The 16,521-nt window shown below is 40.6% G+C and overlaps 1 protein-coding gene across 3 annotated transcripts; it reads left to right on the forward strand.

The window, feature by feature from the left end:
- Nucleotides 1-2,692: 2,692 nt before the first annotated feature.
- On the forward strand, nucleotides 2,693-16,316 carry si:ch211-67e16.11 (uncharacterized). 3 transcript variants are annotated; one of them, XM_063498147.1, is made up of 8 exons: nucleotides 2,693-3,703; nucleotides 3,995-4,267; nucleotides 6,872-7,096; nucleotides 11,023-11,193; nucleotides 12,462-12,605; nucleotides 13,023-13,189; nucleotides 14,061-14,333; nucleotides 14,412-16,316. In XM_063498147.1, exons 1-8 carry the CDS (start codon nucleotides 3,457-3,459, stop codon nucleotides 14,586-14,588), a joined length of 1,677 nt encoding a protein of 558 aa, XP_063354217.1. In that variant the 5' UTR covers nucleotides 2,693-3,456; the 3' UTR covers nucleotides 14,589-16,316. The 3 variants fall into 3 exon arrangements, with proteins under 3 accessions (XP_063354217.1, XP_063354219.1, XP_063354218.1); XM_063498149.1 differs by having other exon boundaries at nucleotides 12,462-12,593; XM_063498148.1 differs by having other exon boundaries at nucleotides 2,693-3,700.
- The last annotated feature ends 205 nt before the right edge of the window (nucleotides 16,317-16,521 follow it).

Consider the following 16,521-nt stretch of genomic DNA (forward strand, 5'->3'; position numbering starts at 1 on the left):
ATTGAACCAATACGAGAGCAGGACTTCTTCTTCTTCCTCCTTTTATCATTATTTATTGGCGGTTGGCAAACAGCAAAATGGTGCCTTACCGCCACCAACTGGTGTGGAGTGTGGACCGTACAAACGAACCCTAGAGCAGGACTTCTTCTTCGTAGAGGTATTTGGCGGAGTGTTACTGCCATCACCTGGTAAAGATACGTCACTTCATAGTGCGGATCCGATTCCGTGCTAAAGTCCCTAGTAACTGTTGCTAAGGGAATCTGGTACAGAGCTTAGTGGGCACACGGGAATAAAAGAAACGTTTATTTGCTTCGAAACCAAACAGATTAGATGAATCTACTGAAATCCTTTGCGTAACATTTCCTAAATTAAACTTTATTTTAATCTCTCCCAGTTTCCTTTTTTAGGTGTTTTCTTTCACCATATATTGTGTTCTAACATGATACTAACGCAGCAAAGTAACGAGAGGTGGGGTGTCAAACGAAAGTGCTATCTCCCCCACTCTCCAAACTTTCACTATCACTTTATTCTTTTTACAAATATTTTGAATGCACTTCTAAAGCACGTATCTCCCCGTTATAAAGCTTCAGTATCTGCTGCAGTCCGAATGAACGCCGCTAAAATAATTTTAACAAACACGTCAGATCTCAGTGGGAAAACAAATCCTCTGGCCTGGGTGTGTATTAGGACTCGGGGTGTCTGAATTCAAAGACAAAATGGTCCTCAGTAATTTGTATGCATTAAAATGACATGCCCAAAATGAATGGAGTATTTCTCTGAAACAAACACTGTGTAAACAATCTTGGTATCAAAATGAAGCTAACACTTGTGAGATTTCATCAGAGGTGTAGATATTGCAGCAGATGTTAAAGTTACTGAGGCTGGAAAAATTAAGTCGATTTTTCCTCGCCTAATTTATTTATTTATTTTAGCATGCAACCCTTTTAAAATATGCGTTGGTTCACATTTTAATCCAGAAAATCAGTAATCAGCATATAAACATCACCTGTGCAAAGATTTATGCTTCTAAATCAGTAAAAAAACAAAACTGCACTTTTATCCATCCGCTTGTCCTTTTCAGCTTTCATAGGGCGAGAGGCGGGGTACACCCTGGACAGGTCGCCAGTCTGTCGCAGGGCTAACACACAGGGACAGGCAACCATTCGCTCTCACATTCACACCTATGGGCAATTTGGATTAATCAATTAACCTATCCCCACTAACTGCATGTTTTTGGACGGTGGGAGGAAGCCGGAGTACCCGGAGGAACCCACGCAAACACAGGGAGAACATGCAGGCTCCACACAGAAAAATCCCGGCCTCATGGTGGAATTGAACTCAGGACCTTCTTGCTGTGCGGCAACAGTGCTAACCACCGTGCCCAACTGCACTTTTAATAAATCAATACTGAGTCGATGTGCAGTTTGTCCAATTTTGGCACACCTTGGAGTTGAATTTTTTAAAGTACTGAACAGCAGACATGATTTAATTTCATTAACTTGCCTAAAAATGCTTGTTTTTGGAATATTTCTGAAGAATTAACCACACATGGTGAGTTTAAATGGACCCAGCGCTTTAAACTCTGAGGGGCTGTGACTTCTCCTAGTTAAAAAAAAAATCTAGTTTAAAAAAAAAAGCATAATAAGCCATTCTTATTATGGGGATTGTCTCATTGTGTTGTTAAACAACGCCCTCTTCAGATCAGTATCCCAGAAGGTGACTTGATGCTATAAAAAGTGTTCCTGTATTTTTTTAACACTTTATTTTGGCAGATGTGTGCTGTCCAAGAACCACCAGGTGGTGACTGCCACAGTGCCGTCTTGCTTGCCTGCAGTTCAGAATTATAATCAACATAAATCAGTCGAAAAGTTAACAGATAAGGAAAGAAAACATCATGTAGCCTTGGGTCTTTATAGCTTTCACCAGCAGAGGGATGACTAGAGTCCCTGTAGATTCCCCGTCCTGCCTCTTCCAGCTCTTACTCCTCTCTCTTCTTTAACTCCCTCAAGTACAAATTTTTCCATTTTTGTCATACTCTTTTGCTTCTTCTCAGTCTTTTCCTCCTTTTTCCCTTCTTTATTCCTTCCTCTGTCCCTTCTCTCATTACCTCCTTGTCCCTTGTATTGTCCTTCTTGACTGTCCATCACATTCCCTCTCACTCTCTCTCATTTCCTCTGTTTCCTGTTCTCTCTCTTGCCTTCCTCTACTCCTTCTCTCCTTATATCTTCTTTTTAACTTTTCATATTTACCTTTGTTTTTTCACTTCTTTGAAGTTTACACTCTCTGTTTCATTCTCCCTTGTCGTCTTTTTCTTCCCTGCCGCATTCTTTTCCTTTTCCTCCTCTCCTTTTCCTGGACTGTCCCTTTCCTTGTTCTCCATGTTCTTTTCACGTCCTCCCTCTTTTCCTTTTCCTTCCTCTCCCCAGAACTCTCTTCATCATCCCTTCTGTTTCCTCTGTTTTCTCACTTTCCTCCTTTATTTTCCTTTTTTACCATCGATCCTTTCACCTTTGTCTTGCATGTCACAGCTTGGAGACTGTGTGTGTGTGTGTGTGTGTGTGTGTGTGTGTGTGTGTGTGTGTGTGTGTGTGTGTGTGTGTGTGTGTGTGTGTGAGAGAGAGAGAGAGAGAGAGAGAGAGAGAGAGAGATAAAAGGAGCAGGAGACCACAAGCTGACTGAAGCCGAGAAGCCAAGCAGTGAGTTTAGTAGCAGCAGGAATGCTTCTGTGAACAAGTCTCTGGTTCATTAGGAGGAAGGGCAGGGCAGACGGGACAGGAAGGAGAAATGAGAACTAAGAACTGATGATGATCTCTCACTTACTAAACTATTTCTGAACCTGACACTAATCTGGACCAGAGATGAATAAAGAAGAAAAAGACCCAAGAAAGAACAAGACTTTGGAGACTTTTGGATATTTTGGGATTTTTTTCCTGCTGATATCAAGAAGAAAATAGGATTTAAAAAAGTGAAGAAGGTGTTTGATTGGAAGATCAGTCAGAAGATGTTGATGTCCACTTTATCCACTCAGATGCAAAGAAAAGCAGAATGAAAGGAAAAAAATATGAAAACAACAATTAAGTAAAAAAAAACAAACCAAACAAACATAGAAGAGAACAGACTTTCAGTCCACCTGTTAATGGATAAGATGCTGTAGAGTAATATTTGTGTCTTAGTTTAAATAAAGTAAGAAGAAAAAGGCACAACTGAAGATATACAGAATTTGGTTTGTTTAAAAAAAACTGTAGCTGAGATTTTAATAAATCAAACTGAGTAACAGAACAGAGGTTCTGATTTTGCATAGAGGAACAGAAAAGTTCAATAACATAAAGTGGTCAGAGAAAAGATATGTGGATAGAAGAGAAGAAAGACTAACAGGTTTGGAAAACCAAGAAAAAGAGATTTGCACACAAAAATACAGTAGAAAGGTAAACACTTGAAAAAACTCCAGGTGTGACAATGGTTTCTGTCAGAGCTTTCCTCCTCGTCCTCATTTTCCACACTACAGTTGTGGTCCCAGCAGCCAGCGTAACCCTGAGCAGGCTGGAGCGCTGGGTCCGATCAGCCCTCCAGTCACTGCAGTGGAACCAGCTGGAGCGCTGCCGTCGCCTGTCCTCCCTCTCTGAGGCTGAATGCAGGCAGCACGCCCACCTGCCGCTGTCCTCGGTGGCTGTGTACGTGGCGGAGCCTCACAGTGTCGCAGGTAGCAGTACTCTCTTATTCTGTTATTCACTGTGTTCAGTGTGCTCTCTCTGAGAACACAGGTCTGGTGGATGTACACATATTTATTCCAAAGATGTCTTTAAATATCCATGACCATCAGGAGAATGTGCTTTCAAACAATTTTTCAGAACATACCTAATTTTACTCACAAGTTAACAAAGATTTGACCAGATGTTTACAGAGGTATCTTACTAAGTTATTACATATTATTAAGTATGCATGAATAGCATTGTACCAGCTATAAAATACGTTTTACTGTTTCGGATCCCGGTAGGTCACTCTGACAAAGTTTTGGCCATCCTACCAGACTCCTCCGTCGGGATGTTGAGCTCCAAGCTACAGAGACGCTTCAGCGGTAGCCAGGTGCTGAATGGGATGCAGGGTCCCCACAGACACCAGCAGTCTCTCCCTCGCTCCATGGCCCATGATGCTGTGTTAGTGCTAGATCCAAGCCCTGGGGAGAACTTTGGACACCCAGTGGTCCTCTTCTATGTGGATGTGAATGTGACAAAGAAAAGATGCTCCCACTTAGATGGCATTTACCTGGGTGAGTCACAAGACACCGGCAGTTATCCAGTCCATGAACTTTAAGAGCTTACAAAGTGCCAATTTAAAAAAAATGTCACTGCTAGTTGATTTGATGACAAAACTCATGTTGTGGATAAATCATACAGTTTATAGAAAACATAGCCTAGCCTTGGAAGTCAAGATTACGTGGATCTGTTTGCCAGCAGGAGGTAACTCCTCTGGATGCAGAAAGAAATCAAATTCTATAGAAGTTTTAGTTTTTAGGATTAATTCTGACTTTGGTACAGGTCAGCTGGGAGAAGTGATGGATGTAGGAAATGTTGCTGCAGTCACAGAACAGGGAGGAGTAAAGGAGTTTCCCTGGATCACAAGAGTAAAATATAAGAAAATAAGATGTTTGGGACAGATTTACTGGGTGAGGCGAGTTACTGTAATGCTGCAGTTGTCAGATGATCGACTAACAATGTGCTCTAATTTATATACAAAGATGCAGCCAGTTGAGTTCAGTAAAAACCAACACTCTGCCTAAATAATGTGAATTAGTGGCTCAAACATCCTGAGGAGGGAGCATGAGGGACAAAGCTGCAGGCCTACTAAGCAAAATAATGCATTGATATATCAGGTCAGGTTTCAAGCATGTGTTTCTTTCTGGGCTGAGGGAGGAATAATATGCTTTTGATTTAAGGGAAAACTCTTCTGATAGAAATCGCTGTGCACTGTGCAAAGGATTGTGAGGATTAGGACTCAGGTAAAACGAAAGATTTATCCAGTGGAGCGCCTCATTATTTAAAACTCTCCCACCCCACAAACCCGAAATCTGTGTGCAGCTACTGACCTGTACGATGTGTGGACCACGAGCTGTCCCAGTTGCTATGTTACTGCGCCACATGCATGTATGCATGCACTGCTTTTTAGTTTTGACTCATGGAAGTCTACCACGCATCTCTGTAAGTATGGTACTGGTACCAGTCTATGTCTATGGTTTCTTAGTTCCAGATGTTGATTGTTTTACTGTCTGGTGTTCTTGGTTCCCATTAGGTTTTGAATCTTGATTACAGTTTGTTTTCTATGAGCTCTTGTTCCTCCTCCTACACTACATTGCCAAAAGTATTCACTTGTTCACATGCACATGAATTTAATATCACATTCTTAATCCATAGGATTTAATATGTTGTCAGCACACCTTCAACTCTTCTGGGAAAGCTTTGCACAAGGCTTAGAAGTATTTTTGTTTTTATGAGACACTGATGTTGGATAAGAGGACCAGGCTCACAGTTTTCTGGCAACCACCAAACCAATGCAATGGCAGTGATTGAAACACCTGAATTTAGTGATTTGGATGGGTGGGTGAATGCTGTTAGCAATATAGTGTATGTCAAGTCAATAATCAGTAAATGCAGTTTCACTTTCTGCTTTATTTGATAGTGGTTTGATCTTGTATTGAGTTTTACTTCCTTGTCTTGTTGCTTTGACTAGTTTCAGCTGTGTTTCCTCATGCCTCAGTTTTCCTCAGGTTTCAATCAATGATTGAGAAACTCCATTTAAAAAAGGCTTCTTTGAACATATGGTTCACCTGTACCATGGAGCCTAGCATGCAGGCTGCAACTAAGAAAAATAGCTGGGAAAGGGGGAGGGGAAGGAGGGGGGGGGGGACTGATGGGTTTTTTCCCCCCAAAACTTCTAATTTGTGTTATTCTTCTGCCATAATGAAACTTGACTTATAGCTCCATCACTTGGCCGTTCATCTTGAGAAGTGTGCGAAATTCTTTTTTTTTGTGCCTCTTCTACAGGTACAAGTTGCAGGTAAGTTTAATACATGGCCTTATCATTCACAAGGAGACAGACCAATGTGAGTATTCTGGTGAAGTTAAGAATTAATTTGCATGCATCTGAAAAGCTCCACTTTCAGTGGCAAACAACAGCTTTATGGAACAAAAGGTCAAAAGGCAGAGTAGGAGAGTTTTTTAAAAGTGCATTATTCCTGCACTACTGCTCCAAAGGGACGGCAAATAAAAGCTTTCTGTGATGTATGTGTTCCTGCATCTCTGATAAAAGCAGAGTATGTTCAAGTGCAGCTTTATGACCTCCCTCTGTGAGAGGGGTTGAGGCCAAATGTTGAGCTATTCATGCATGCACACACAGCACTGTGCCCCCTGCTGGGTCCCATAGGTAGATTTAGATGAGCATTTTCTTTAGAGAGAAACTTTCTTTTGACCTAATTTAACCAAATCAGGGCAGAAAGAAGGAGAAAGAGAGAAATAACAAAAAGAAAATGGTAAAAGTAGAAGACAAAAAAAGAAGTAGAGAGGATAAACAGATGTGGAAGAAAAGCCATATACAATTCACTTTTCACTGGTTTTACAAAGATCTCTAAACCAATAGGGTCCAAGGTAGTTCATGTCTCTCCCAGTTAGTGGTTTGGTGTGCATTAAAGATTAAGGGCAATATTAAACATTTGTAGAACCCTACTCTACTTATAAAGCTGAGAAAAGGAGGCCAGGCTAACAAACTTTATAATTTATTTTTACTTTCACAGTGCTCACAATTTCACTTTCATTCATCTCCCACTACAGGAAACTGACCCTAAACCTTCTCCTGCTGTCTTCTGCCTTTGTGTCTTCAGGTGATGAATGTTTGACGCTAGCTTTGAAGGGTCGCTGTGAGAACCAGCTGAAGCATCGTCACACCGGGGCAGAAAGGGTGATTGGTAATGGTCACATGACAGTTGGCACCAGCGGTGGTAACCGTCTGCTCGAGCGTGCCATTGGAGGGCTCTGTGAGGTCCACTTCCTCCCACTGGTCGTTGGAGTCAGAGACAGTAACCGAACACAAAGACTCAGATGTGTTGGTAGGTACAGCAGGTCTGAAAAAAGCCCAGCTCAGTCCTTGCAACCACCCTACACTAACCAGTTAGATGGCATACTGTTCCCTTTTTCTTTTCTTTTTTTTTTACAAACAACTAATTAACAGCACTGTATTCAGAGTATTTGGAGTATATGTAATGACTCTGTGCTGAACTGAAATACATAATAACCACAGAAAGCCCAACAACTGACATAAATACACAAGTGTCTTAAATGGGAGTCTACTGTGTTCTGCACACTCCTGCAGCCAATTAGACGATCGCCCACATTTAAACAAAACATTGAAAAAAAATATGGTTAAGTGGCTACAGCTACTTCTTCTTCTGGCTGTCCTCTTTATGAGTTACCACACAGAGGATCATCTGCTTCCATCCCACCCTTTAGCATCCTCCAGCTCTGCATATTCTCCTTCGCCATGTCACTGAACCTCGTGAGGTGGTTAGGCAGGAGCACAAAGTGGGTATTCTAAAAAATGGTGGTTTTACTTACCCCAGAAAAATAGACAAAATGAATCAACAATATATATACTAAACAAGGGCAGAGGAACAGAACTAAACTCAAGCCAAAATAACAATTCAACATAACTTCAGACTAATTGCTCAACAAAATAAAACTGACCTAACACACAAGAAACACAAAGGACATAAATACTGGCTGATCAGACCAGGTTGATGCATAAGGGGAACACAAATACCAACAAATTTAACATCAACAAAAGCAGCAGTTAGTTTAATACTTATTTCAAATTAATAATACTCAGCAAATAAGCAACTTATAAGTAAAAGCAATTATGCAACATTTAAGATAATTATTCTTCCTCATGATAGAACTACACTTACTATCACCCAATCAGCACTTCCTGTATATAACAGTGCTGCATTCCAGAGCATATCTTCTGCCCTTCATGACGCCAGCAGCCCTGAGCAGCGACATGAACCCCTGCCAGCACCGGTAACACAGAGAAACGCAAAAAAGAATTTAATAAAGATGAATGTATCAAAGCTAACTAAATGTGCGCACTACAAATAGAACTCATTTATTTCAACAAAATCGAATAAACATAAATAAAGTGTCGAAAAAAGAACTGTGTCACGATATTTGTGTATATGAAATTAAGTTTACTCCTATTTACTCCTAAGGGTAAAGATCCCTCACAAGGCAGCTCCTACAGACCAGTGAGCCTCTTAAATTGTGATTACAAAATTCTCACAAAAGTCTTAGCTAATAGAATCGATGTTATACTGCCAAAAGTTATCAATCCTGATCAAACTGGCTTTATACCAGGGCGACAGTCATTTTATAATATGCACCGCCTACTTAATATCCTGTACGCATCAGAGCCAAAAGAAAAGTCAGAAATAATCATTTCTCTTGACGCAGAAAAGGCCTTCGACCGTGTAGAATGGCCATATGTTCATGCGGTCCTAAATAAATTTGAATTTGGCCCATTGTTTCAAAAATGGACTAAAATACTGTATTCTTCTCCGGTTGCAGCAGTGAGGACAAACAATGTAACTTCTGACTTCTTTCAGCTTAGTAGAGGCTGCAGACAAGGCTGTAGTTTATCTCCCTATCTTTTCAACTTAGTAATCGAACCTTTAGCTATCGCTCTTAGGGAGGACAATCAGGTTGCCGGAATCTCTAGGGGCGGGACAGTGCACAAAGTATCATTGTGTGCAGATGACTTATTGCTGTATATATCTAATCCAACGGCATCAATCCCTAAGCTGCTCAAGGTATTAGATCACTTCGGACGCATATCTGGATACAAATTGAACTATTCGAAAAGCCTACTGTTCCCTATTAATAACATAGAGCAAGATTTCTCTGCCTTCCCCTTTAAATTAGAAAAAGAAACGTTTAAATATTTAGGAATAAATATAACCCGCACAATGATGGAGTTGCGGATTCATAATTTTGACACTTTGTTAGAACAAACATCACAAGATTTTAAAAAATGGGCAACACTTCCAATCTCATTAGCAGGCAGAATAAATATAGTTAAAATGGCGGTCTTACCAAAACGTCTTTATGTTTTCCAAATGATTCCTGTTTTCATAACCAAATCAATTTTCAAAGATTTAGACATTTATTTGGAAAAATTCAAATCCCAGAATGGAAAAAACATATTTGGAAGTACATATTTGGAAGTACAAAAGAGGCTGGTGGGCTAGGGTTGCCAAATTTTATCTTTTACTACTGGGCGGCTAATATCACCAAATTATTGCACTGGAAATATGTTTATGAGAACAGCGAGGGTGAGGCTTGGGTAAAAATGGAACTGATGTCTAATCCACTTCCCCTCCTAACCTCATCCCTAGCTCTAAATCAAAAACAGAAAATAACAAATCCAGTTGTAAGAACATCTATTAGAATATGGCTTCAGTTCAGAAGGTACTTCAGTTTGCAACAGGTTAGTAATTTTTGCCCTGTTGCTTTTAACCCTTTTTTTGCCATCCATTTCAGATAAAGCATTCCAAATTTGGCATAATAATGGTTTGAAGTTTTTTTACAATTTATTTTCAGGAGAAACTTTTAACACCTTTGACGCTTTGATGAGAGATTACAATATACCAACCTCACATATGTTTAGATATCTGCAAATACGAAGTTTTGCAAAAACATTGTTTCCTTCATTCTCCTACTTACCTCCTAAAAATCAAGTGGATTTTTGGAGTTATGCCACCTCAATATGAAATTAGTAAATCTCAGGAAAATGCCATAGCATTTGCTACATTGCTTGCCCGTAGACTCATTCTATTCCACTGGAGGTCTGATAAGGCTCCTTCATATATACAATGGTTAAAGGAGGTGCTTTTCTTTTTACCACTGGAAAAACTTAGATACAAAAAACAAAAATTCTCTGCGACTTGGAACCCATTTATTGACTATATAAAAACGTCTTGATGCATTCTCAATCATCCAGGAAAGTAAATCTCCAAAAGTTGAATCTGTTCATCTGGACGTAGCGTTTTCTGGGAGAAACGTTTCGTCACTCATCCAAGTGACTTCTTCAGACTGAAGTGGGGTGAGGAAATGGTCTTGTTGTGGTGTATTCTTCTTGGGACACCCTCTTCATGGCCCATCTTTGACATCCCCAATTATTAACTTAGAACTGGCCAATTTGGAGACGGTACTATGACTCGCGCCAAATAATGGTGCAGCTTGGTTTTAGAGAACACCAGCTTGAATTTGCCCTATTGTGTGGGCCCTATCCAGATCATTAACAATTTTGTGCTAAGTTTATATGAAAATCCAAATAACTGGGATTTATAGTAAATCTAAAAAAACCCATATGCTAATAATCACTGTATCTTTGAAGATGTTTGTGCAAAGTTTCATTCACATGCCAAATGTGCAATTAAGTGCACATTTTAGCAATTAAGTATTTTTGTATTGTTGGTGAGTGTAGAAAGATACCAACACTAATTTGACACGTCTAGAGATATATCAGTCCAAAGTCTTTCATTAAAGTAGTCTTTTAGGACAAACACCTGTGTTTGATGCATGCTCAATCATCCAGGTAAGGAAATCCCAGAAGGTTTATTCTGTTCATCTGAACGTAGTGTTTTCAGTGCAAGAAACATCTCTGAATCGAGGAGGGGGCCCAAGGGTGCATCTTTTAACATCTTACAATGTTTTAACTGCAGCCATTCTTTAACTCTCTGTGAATGGTATTTACAACCATTGATCAGTGCTCATGACAATTTGTGTATTATTGATCATTAAACTGACCAGACTGCCCATTGTTAGTCAGTGGTGCTACCTTTGGTCATTTTGTAAGTGTACTGTTCAAACCTGCAGTCAGCTGAGACTGAAGAAGTCACTTGGGTGAGTGACGTTTCTCCCACTGAAAACGCGACGTCCTTTTCTGTGTCTTTTCTGTGATACTTTCCTTTTCCCTGGACAGACCACACAGACTTTGCAGCATGTCCTCAGCTGCTGCCCATGAACCCTCCCAGTTTGCCCGTCTCAAGCTGTGAGCTGAATAAAAACACGAGACGCTGCCATCAGCAGCCACTGGGCACTCACCTCTCCTGTCGCCTCTACCAGACCTGTGACCATGCTGTCCTCATTTCAGGTACGCTGTTTTTATGTCTATGTAACGGTCTCATGAAATAAACCTTGACAGCAAATTTTAGTAGTATGCAAGTAAATTAGTATTAGTATATTACTACAGTTACATGCAAATTACATCGACTAAGGTCCTGGGTTCAAATCCCGTCTGTGGCCTTTCTATGACGAGTTTGCATATTCTCTCCGGGTACTTAAGGTTCCTCCCACACTCCAAAGACATGCATGGGCATTTCTAAGCTGACCATAGGTGTGAATTATGTCTCTGTGTTAGCCCTGCATATTGGCCAGCTGTCCAGGGTGTAACTGTCTGACAGGTAGGATAGGTTTCCCCTGTCCTGTGACCTTGGACACATGGTTAGTAAATGGACTGCTTGTTATACAGCCCTTTTCTACTTGCGCATTCAAAGCACTTTGTACAGCATGTCACATTCACCCATTCACACACATTCATACAAGCACTTGTTTCTACCTAACATTTACAGACAACAATAGCATCGTGAGTAGCTTTCTGTTATCGCTTAGTGTTTGCCGGTCTTGTTTATTTCCTTACCTTATACAAATTCCTCTTGGTCTTATTTCATGCGGTTAGTTCTGTAGTCCTGTTCCAAAGGTCTGCAGGTTCATCCTGGGTTATGAAATGGGATTAATGTTCAAGCTCCTTCTGCTTATGATGGTAGTTTTACTTTCCTTCTGTTTATGAATTTCTTATGTGTGCTTGAAGTTCCATGTTGGTTTTAGTTGATAGGTTTCTTATTCATCTTTGGTATTCCCATTCAGTTCCTCCCATCTGGTGTAATTACCACCTAGTGGGAGGAGTCTCTTCTTCATAAACGGGAGTTCTTCCTTCTCACTGCTGCCAAGTGTTCGTAGATGACACTGTGATCACTGGGATTCTCTCTGTAATACTGCAGGCTCTTTACTTCACAACATGAAACTCTTTCCAATAAAATGCAAACTGTTCCTTATTGCTAACCATAGCTGTCAGTAAAGTTTAGTAGTAAATAAATAAGTTAGTATGGTGACATGTCAGCTCTATATAGCCACATAGTTGTTTAGTATACCTACTTATGTGATGGAGAATAATTTACCTTTTGGTCAAAAATGCAGCTCCCACAATGTTGATCATTATGTTTTAGTATTAATGATTGGTCTACGGTTAGAGTCTTTAAGAAGTGAATGCAAGTCAGAGTACAGTGATGGAAATGTGTGTGTGTGTGTGTGTGTGTGTGTGTGTGTGTGTGTGTGTGTGTGTGTGTGTGTGTGTGTGTGTAGGTGGCTGGCAGCAACAAGTGATGTTCCAGCATCATGTTCAGAATCTTCAGCGGTTCTACAAAATGCTGCAGAACAACGGCTTCCATAAGGATCACATTAAGACCTTCTTCGGCAGCAGTGGACAGCTTCCTGGTGGGAACACTGGTGGAGTTTTTACTCTTTACTTTGAAAATGTCCACTACATTTACTTGATATCTTTATTTGCCAAGTATAGAAACGAATTAAAAATAGGTGCTTGTTCACTGGCTGCAGAACTGTTTTGATATGTTGCTCTGATGCATTCTGAATAATCACACTAATTTTTATTATTTAATTACAAACACTTCCTCCTTTTAATTTTTATAAGGTTGAACTATTTTGGAGATTAAAAATATGCTTTCACTGTAGCTTATTCTGTTCTTTCAACATCATGTCTGTTGAGTTTTGTTAACAACAATCTTGCTAAAATTCAGTAACGTAGGCTGATGATAAAAGCCGAATATTATTGACGTTGACCCACCGACTGTTTGTTAAAATGTGTATCTGTACCTGACCCATCTCTGCGGTCTCCTCCCTTTGCAGAGGATGTAGAGGGTGCATACTCTGCAACAGAGAAATCGGTGATCCGTAACCACGTGTCGTACGTCTGCAGGAAGCAGCACTGTGCCGACATGTTGGTTCTGTACCTGAACTCTCCAACGTGCAAGGATGGCACCATGCTACTGTGGGATGCCAACCTTAATGGCATTGTAAGAGGGTACACCACCACACACACACACAAAGAAAACTACACTAGAATAAATTGAGTAAACATAAAGATAAAACTTGGTAGTGGCACTCAATCAAACATGAAAAAAACATCAAACAAATGTGCGTGGCCACAGATGATATTATATATTATAAAAATTCACTGTGACGTCACAGGTTTGAAGTCTTTTGCTGTCTACAACAACCACACTAGAGTGGCAGTTATCAGGTAACGCTAGTTAGCCCGGGTAGTACGCTACATCCAAGTATATGGGTATAATGTACAAACACACAAATCAGCTAATTAGTGCTACATAAAAGACTCGTATAATACCAAAATGTCACTCACTGACACTCAAGCACAATGTGGATAAATTGGCCTATTTTTTTATTTTAATAACGATATTAAAAATGTTTTAAAAGGCAACAACAGCACCAGCACAATCCAGGGATCAATTCAATTTAATTTATATAGCACCAAAGCACAGCAAGCCACCTCAAGGTGCTTAATATTGTAAGGTAAAAGGGGACGAGAGAACACTCGGTGCATCATGGGAAGCCCCGAGCACCCTGTTTATTTATCGTGTAAAACTGGACAACATGGGAGTTTGTAGCGATTTACTTTTAGAGCCAAAACTACACTGGATGGACTGGAGAAAGTTAAAGCTATGGTGCAAGAGGCCAGCCAAAAAGTGAACATGGTACATGGTAAACAGTAGATGCTGATGTGGTCCTTTCTTCTTTCCTACTGTTGGCACTTGACTGCTTTTCTTTCCTGATTGTCTCGCATGTGTTTCCTTGTAATCCATCTGTCCCTGTGTGCCTTCACACACTTCCATTTCTGATTCTCTCTACCTCCCTTTCTTTTTCCAGGCAGATCTAAAAGAGCGCTACTCAGTCAACGAGCTGTTGGTCGACCTGGCCGGCTGCAGGGCAACTCGTGTCCTGCTGTTTGTGGATCAGAGCTACAGCGGTGTCCTATCCAAGCGGCTGCAAGGCTCTCAGAAACACCTCAATGTGGTTCTAATCCAGAACCAGGCCAGGCAGACTTATGCCCACCTGAACCACAGGTTAAGTCCAGGCTGGGAGGACAGCAGCTGGTCCTTAATCAGTCCTGCCACCTGCTTGCTGGACCACCTGGGAAAGGTGACTTTTTAGAGTGAATTTTTGTTTCAGTGTTTACTCCCCTGAATACTTTTCTAATCTCCTCTCATGATGTGTCAGGATGCTGGGATGTTTCGCCTTCTGGAACCATGGGCGGGTCTTTTAAACGTGACCTTGGCTGGTGCCCCGTGCAATGCCACACCACCTCTAACAGATAGCGAGATGCGGCGAGAGTACCAGGGCTGCCAGAATCTGCCGACTGCGCTTTGGCACCAGAAACTCAGAAGGGCAAACTAAAAGCAGAGCATGGAGACGTACTGGGAGACTTTGAGAGAGGATGAATTATGGACACACACACACACACACACACACACACACACACACACACATAGGAGTTTGCAATGCAAAACTACAATTTTGTTGCTGCGTATGAGTGTGTGTGCATTAACCAACGAACATGGTGGACACTGCTGTGTGTGTGTGCCGTTTATGTCCTAACTCTGAACTTGGACTGTAACCATGAAGATGACAGCTCATCCCAACGGGATTGTCCTGAACTCTGTGTTACCAGTGTGTGTGCTTGTTTGTATGCGTGTGTGTTTGTGAGTTCAGCAAGAGGACAGACGCTCTCAGAGACCAGCGCTAGCTGATGCTCTGGCCATTGTTGGAGTGTGGGACGGTGTGTACGCTGTATCTCCTGGGCACTTAAATGTTTTAGATCCAATCATCCCTATCTATTTTTGTCTGTCCTTTATTTATTCTCATTTGGCTTCTGTTTGCATTTTGCACTTGCCATGGACTTCTTTCTGCTTGTGTATCGGAGGAGGAGGATTCTCATGTAAAGTCAGCAAACCTGTTAACCTGTTTTGACCATATTTGTATATCACTGTATTCGCTTCTATACATGCAGGGTTTGTGTTTTGGTGACCAGTGATATTAGATTAATAGAGGATGCTGAACGGCGAGTCTTTCTCCGGTAAGGAAATTCATTCAGCGCCCTTTTAATTGTCTGTAAGTCAGCAGCAACTGCAGCATGGAGCTACAGCAGATGTTTAATGTTAGTGTTCATAAAACAGCTAATTATATTTCTTTATTAAAACAAAGCAACTTTGACCATTTAGGTATTTTTCTTCAGCGAGGACACAGTTTTAGCATTATATTCCTTTGATGGCGCTCATTTCCAAATGATAGCTACACATTAGGAGTGTAAAACAACAACACAAGTACAAGATTTTAGCCGACTGTCAAGATGTTGCTGCTCACTTCAGGCAAAATTCCTAATGATTATTTTACATCTTTAAAATGTATCTGTTTTCACAATAGATGTCAGTATTGTCTCTACAATATCATGAAAATGTGTCAGGAAATAAAAAAATTACCTCATGAAAAGTCCTGGGCTACAGCGTTACAGGACGTCCATGTTCTTCACTCCCCCTTTGAAGCTGGTAGTCCAGACAGCTCTCAGCAGGTGATAGTGACTGACTGTGACACTGCATGCTCATTGGCTAACGATAAAAAAAGCAGATGTTATATATTTGTTTTTCTTCAGGCTGACCGACAAAAGTGACTGAGCCCATGAACTCAGCAGCAGAGCATTTAGAGAGATCAGGTCAGAAACTGTTTCCTCGTAGACTTTTATAGAATCAGATTTTTATTTTTCAGCAATAGTGATCAACATCTCAACATCTGGGTTTTTAGGCATCACATTTCATTTTTCAGACCCAATTAATCTTTTTTAATGTCTATGGCCTAAATGTCTATCTCCCTAATGGCTGAAAAAAAGATGCATTCATTGCTTCCACCTTTACTACAAAGCTGAGATGGCAACTCTTAAATGTACACCTATTAACAGCTAGAGCACATCTTTGAGGTTCTTCTTGTACACTTTGTGTTTGTCCGTTTGAACGCAGTCATGCACTCATACTAGATAGGAATGCACCATTCCACGTTTCTTCCCAGTTCCGATACATTGCTGGTGTCTCGTCTTTAGGTATTTGCTGTGTTAAATTAATAAACTGTATTCTTTACTCTGAGTGACTGAGAATCGTTCTTTTTTTGTGTAAGGCAGCATTAGCCTGGCATGAAAAATATTTATTTCCTAAGTCTGGAAATTAAAATGTAGGAACACTAACATTAACTGGTATTTATTAGAAATAAAATGAAAGCTTTAATTTGGGTCCTACTTTCTCCTCTCACTGTGAATACACCTCCTCAGACACATCGTGCGGCC

Source organism: Pelmatolapia mariae, linkage group LG16_19 (genome assembly GCF_036321145.2).
Source record: "Pelmatolapia mariae isolate MD_Pm_ZW linkage group LG16_19, Pm_UMD_F_2, whole genome shotgun sequence".
Taxonomy (NCBI): Eukaryota; Metazoa; Chordata; class Actinopteri; order Cichliformes; family Cichlidae; genus Pelmatolapia; species Pelmatolapia mariae.

Bases quoted from the DNA above. Each gene is read 5' to 3' on its own strand.
- si:ch211-67e16.11 (XM_063498147.1), top strand. From the start codon at position 3,457: ATGGTTTCTGTCAGAGCTTTCCTCCTCGTCCTCATTTTCCACACTACA. The intron at 7,097-11,022 runs GTAGGTACAGCA...TTCCCTGGACAG, and splicing joins ACAAAGACTCAGATGTGTTG to ACCACACAGACTTTGCAGCA. The intron at 11,194-12,461 runs GTACGCTGTTTT...GTGTGTGTGTAG, and splicing joins CCATGCTGTCCTCATTTCAG to GTGGCTGGCAGCAACAAGTG.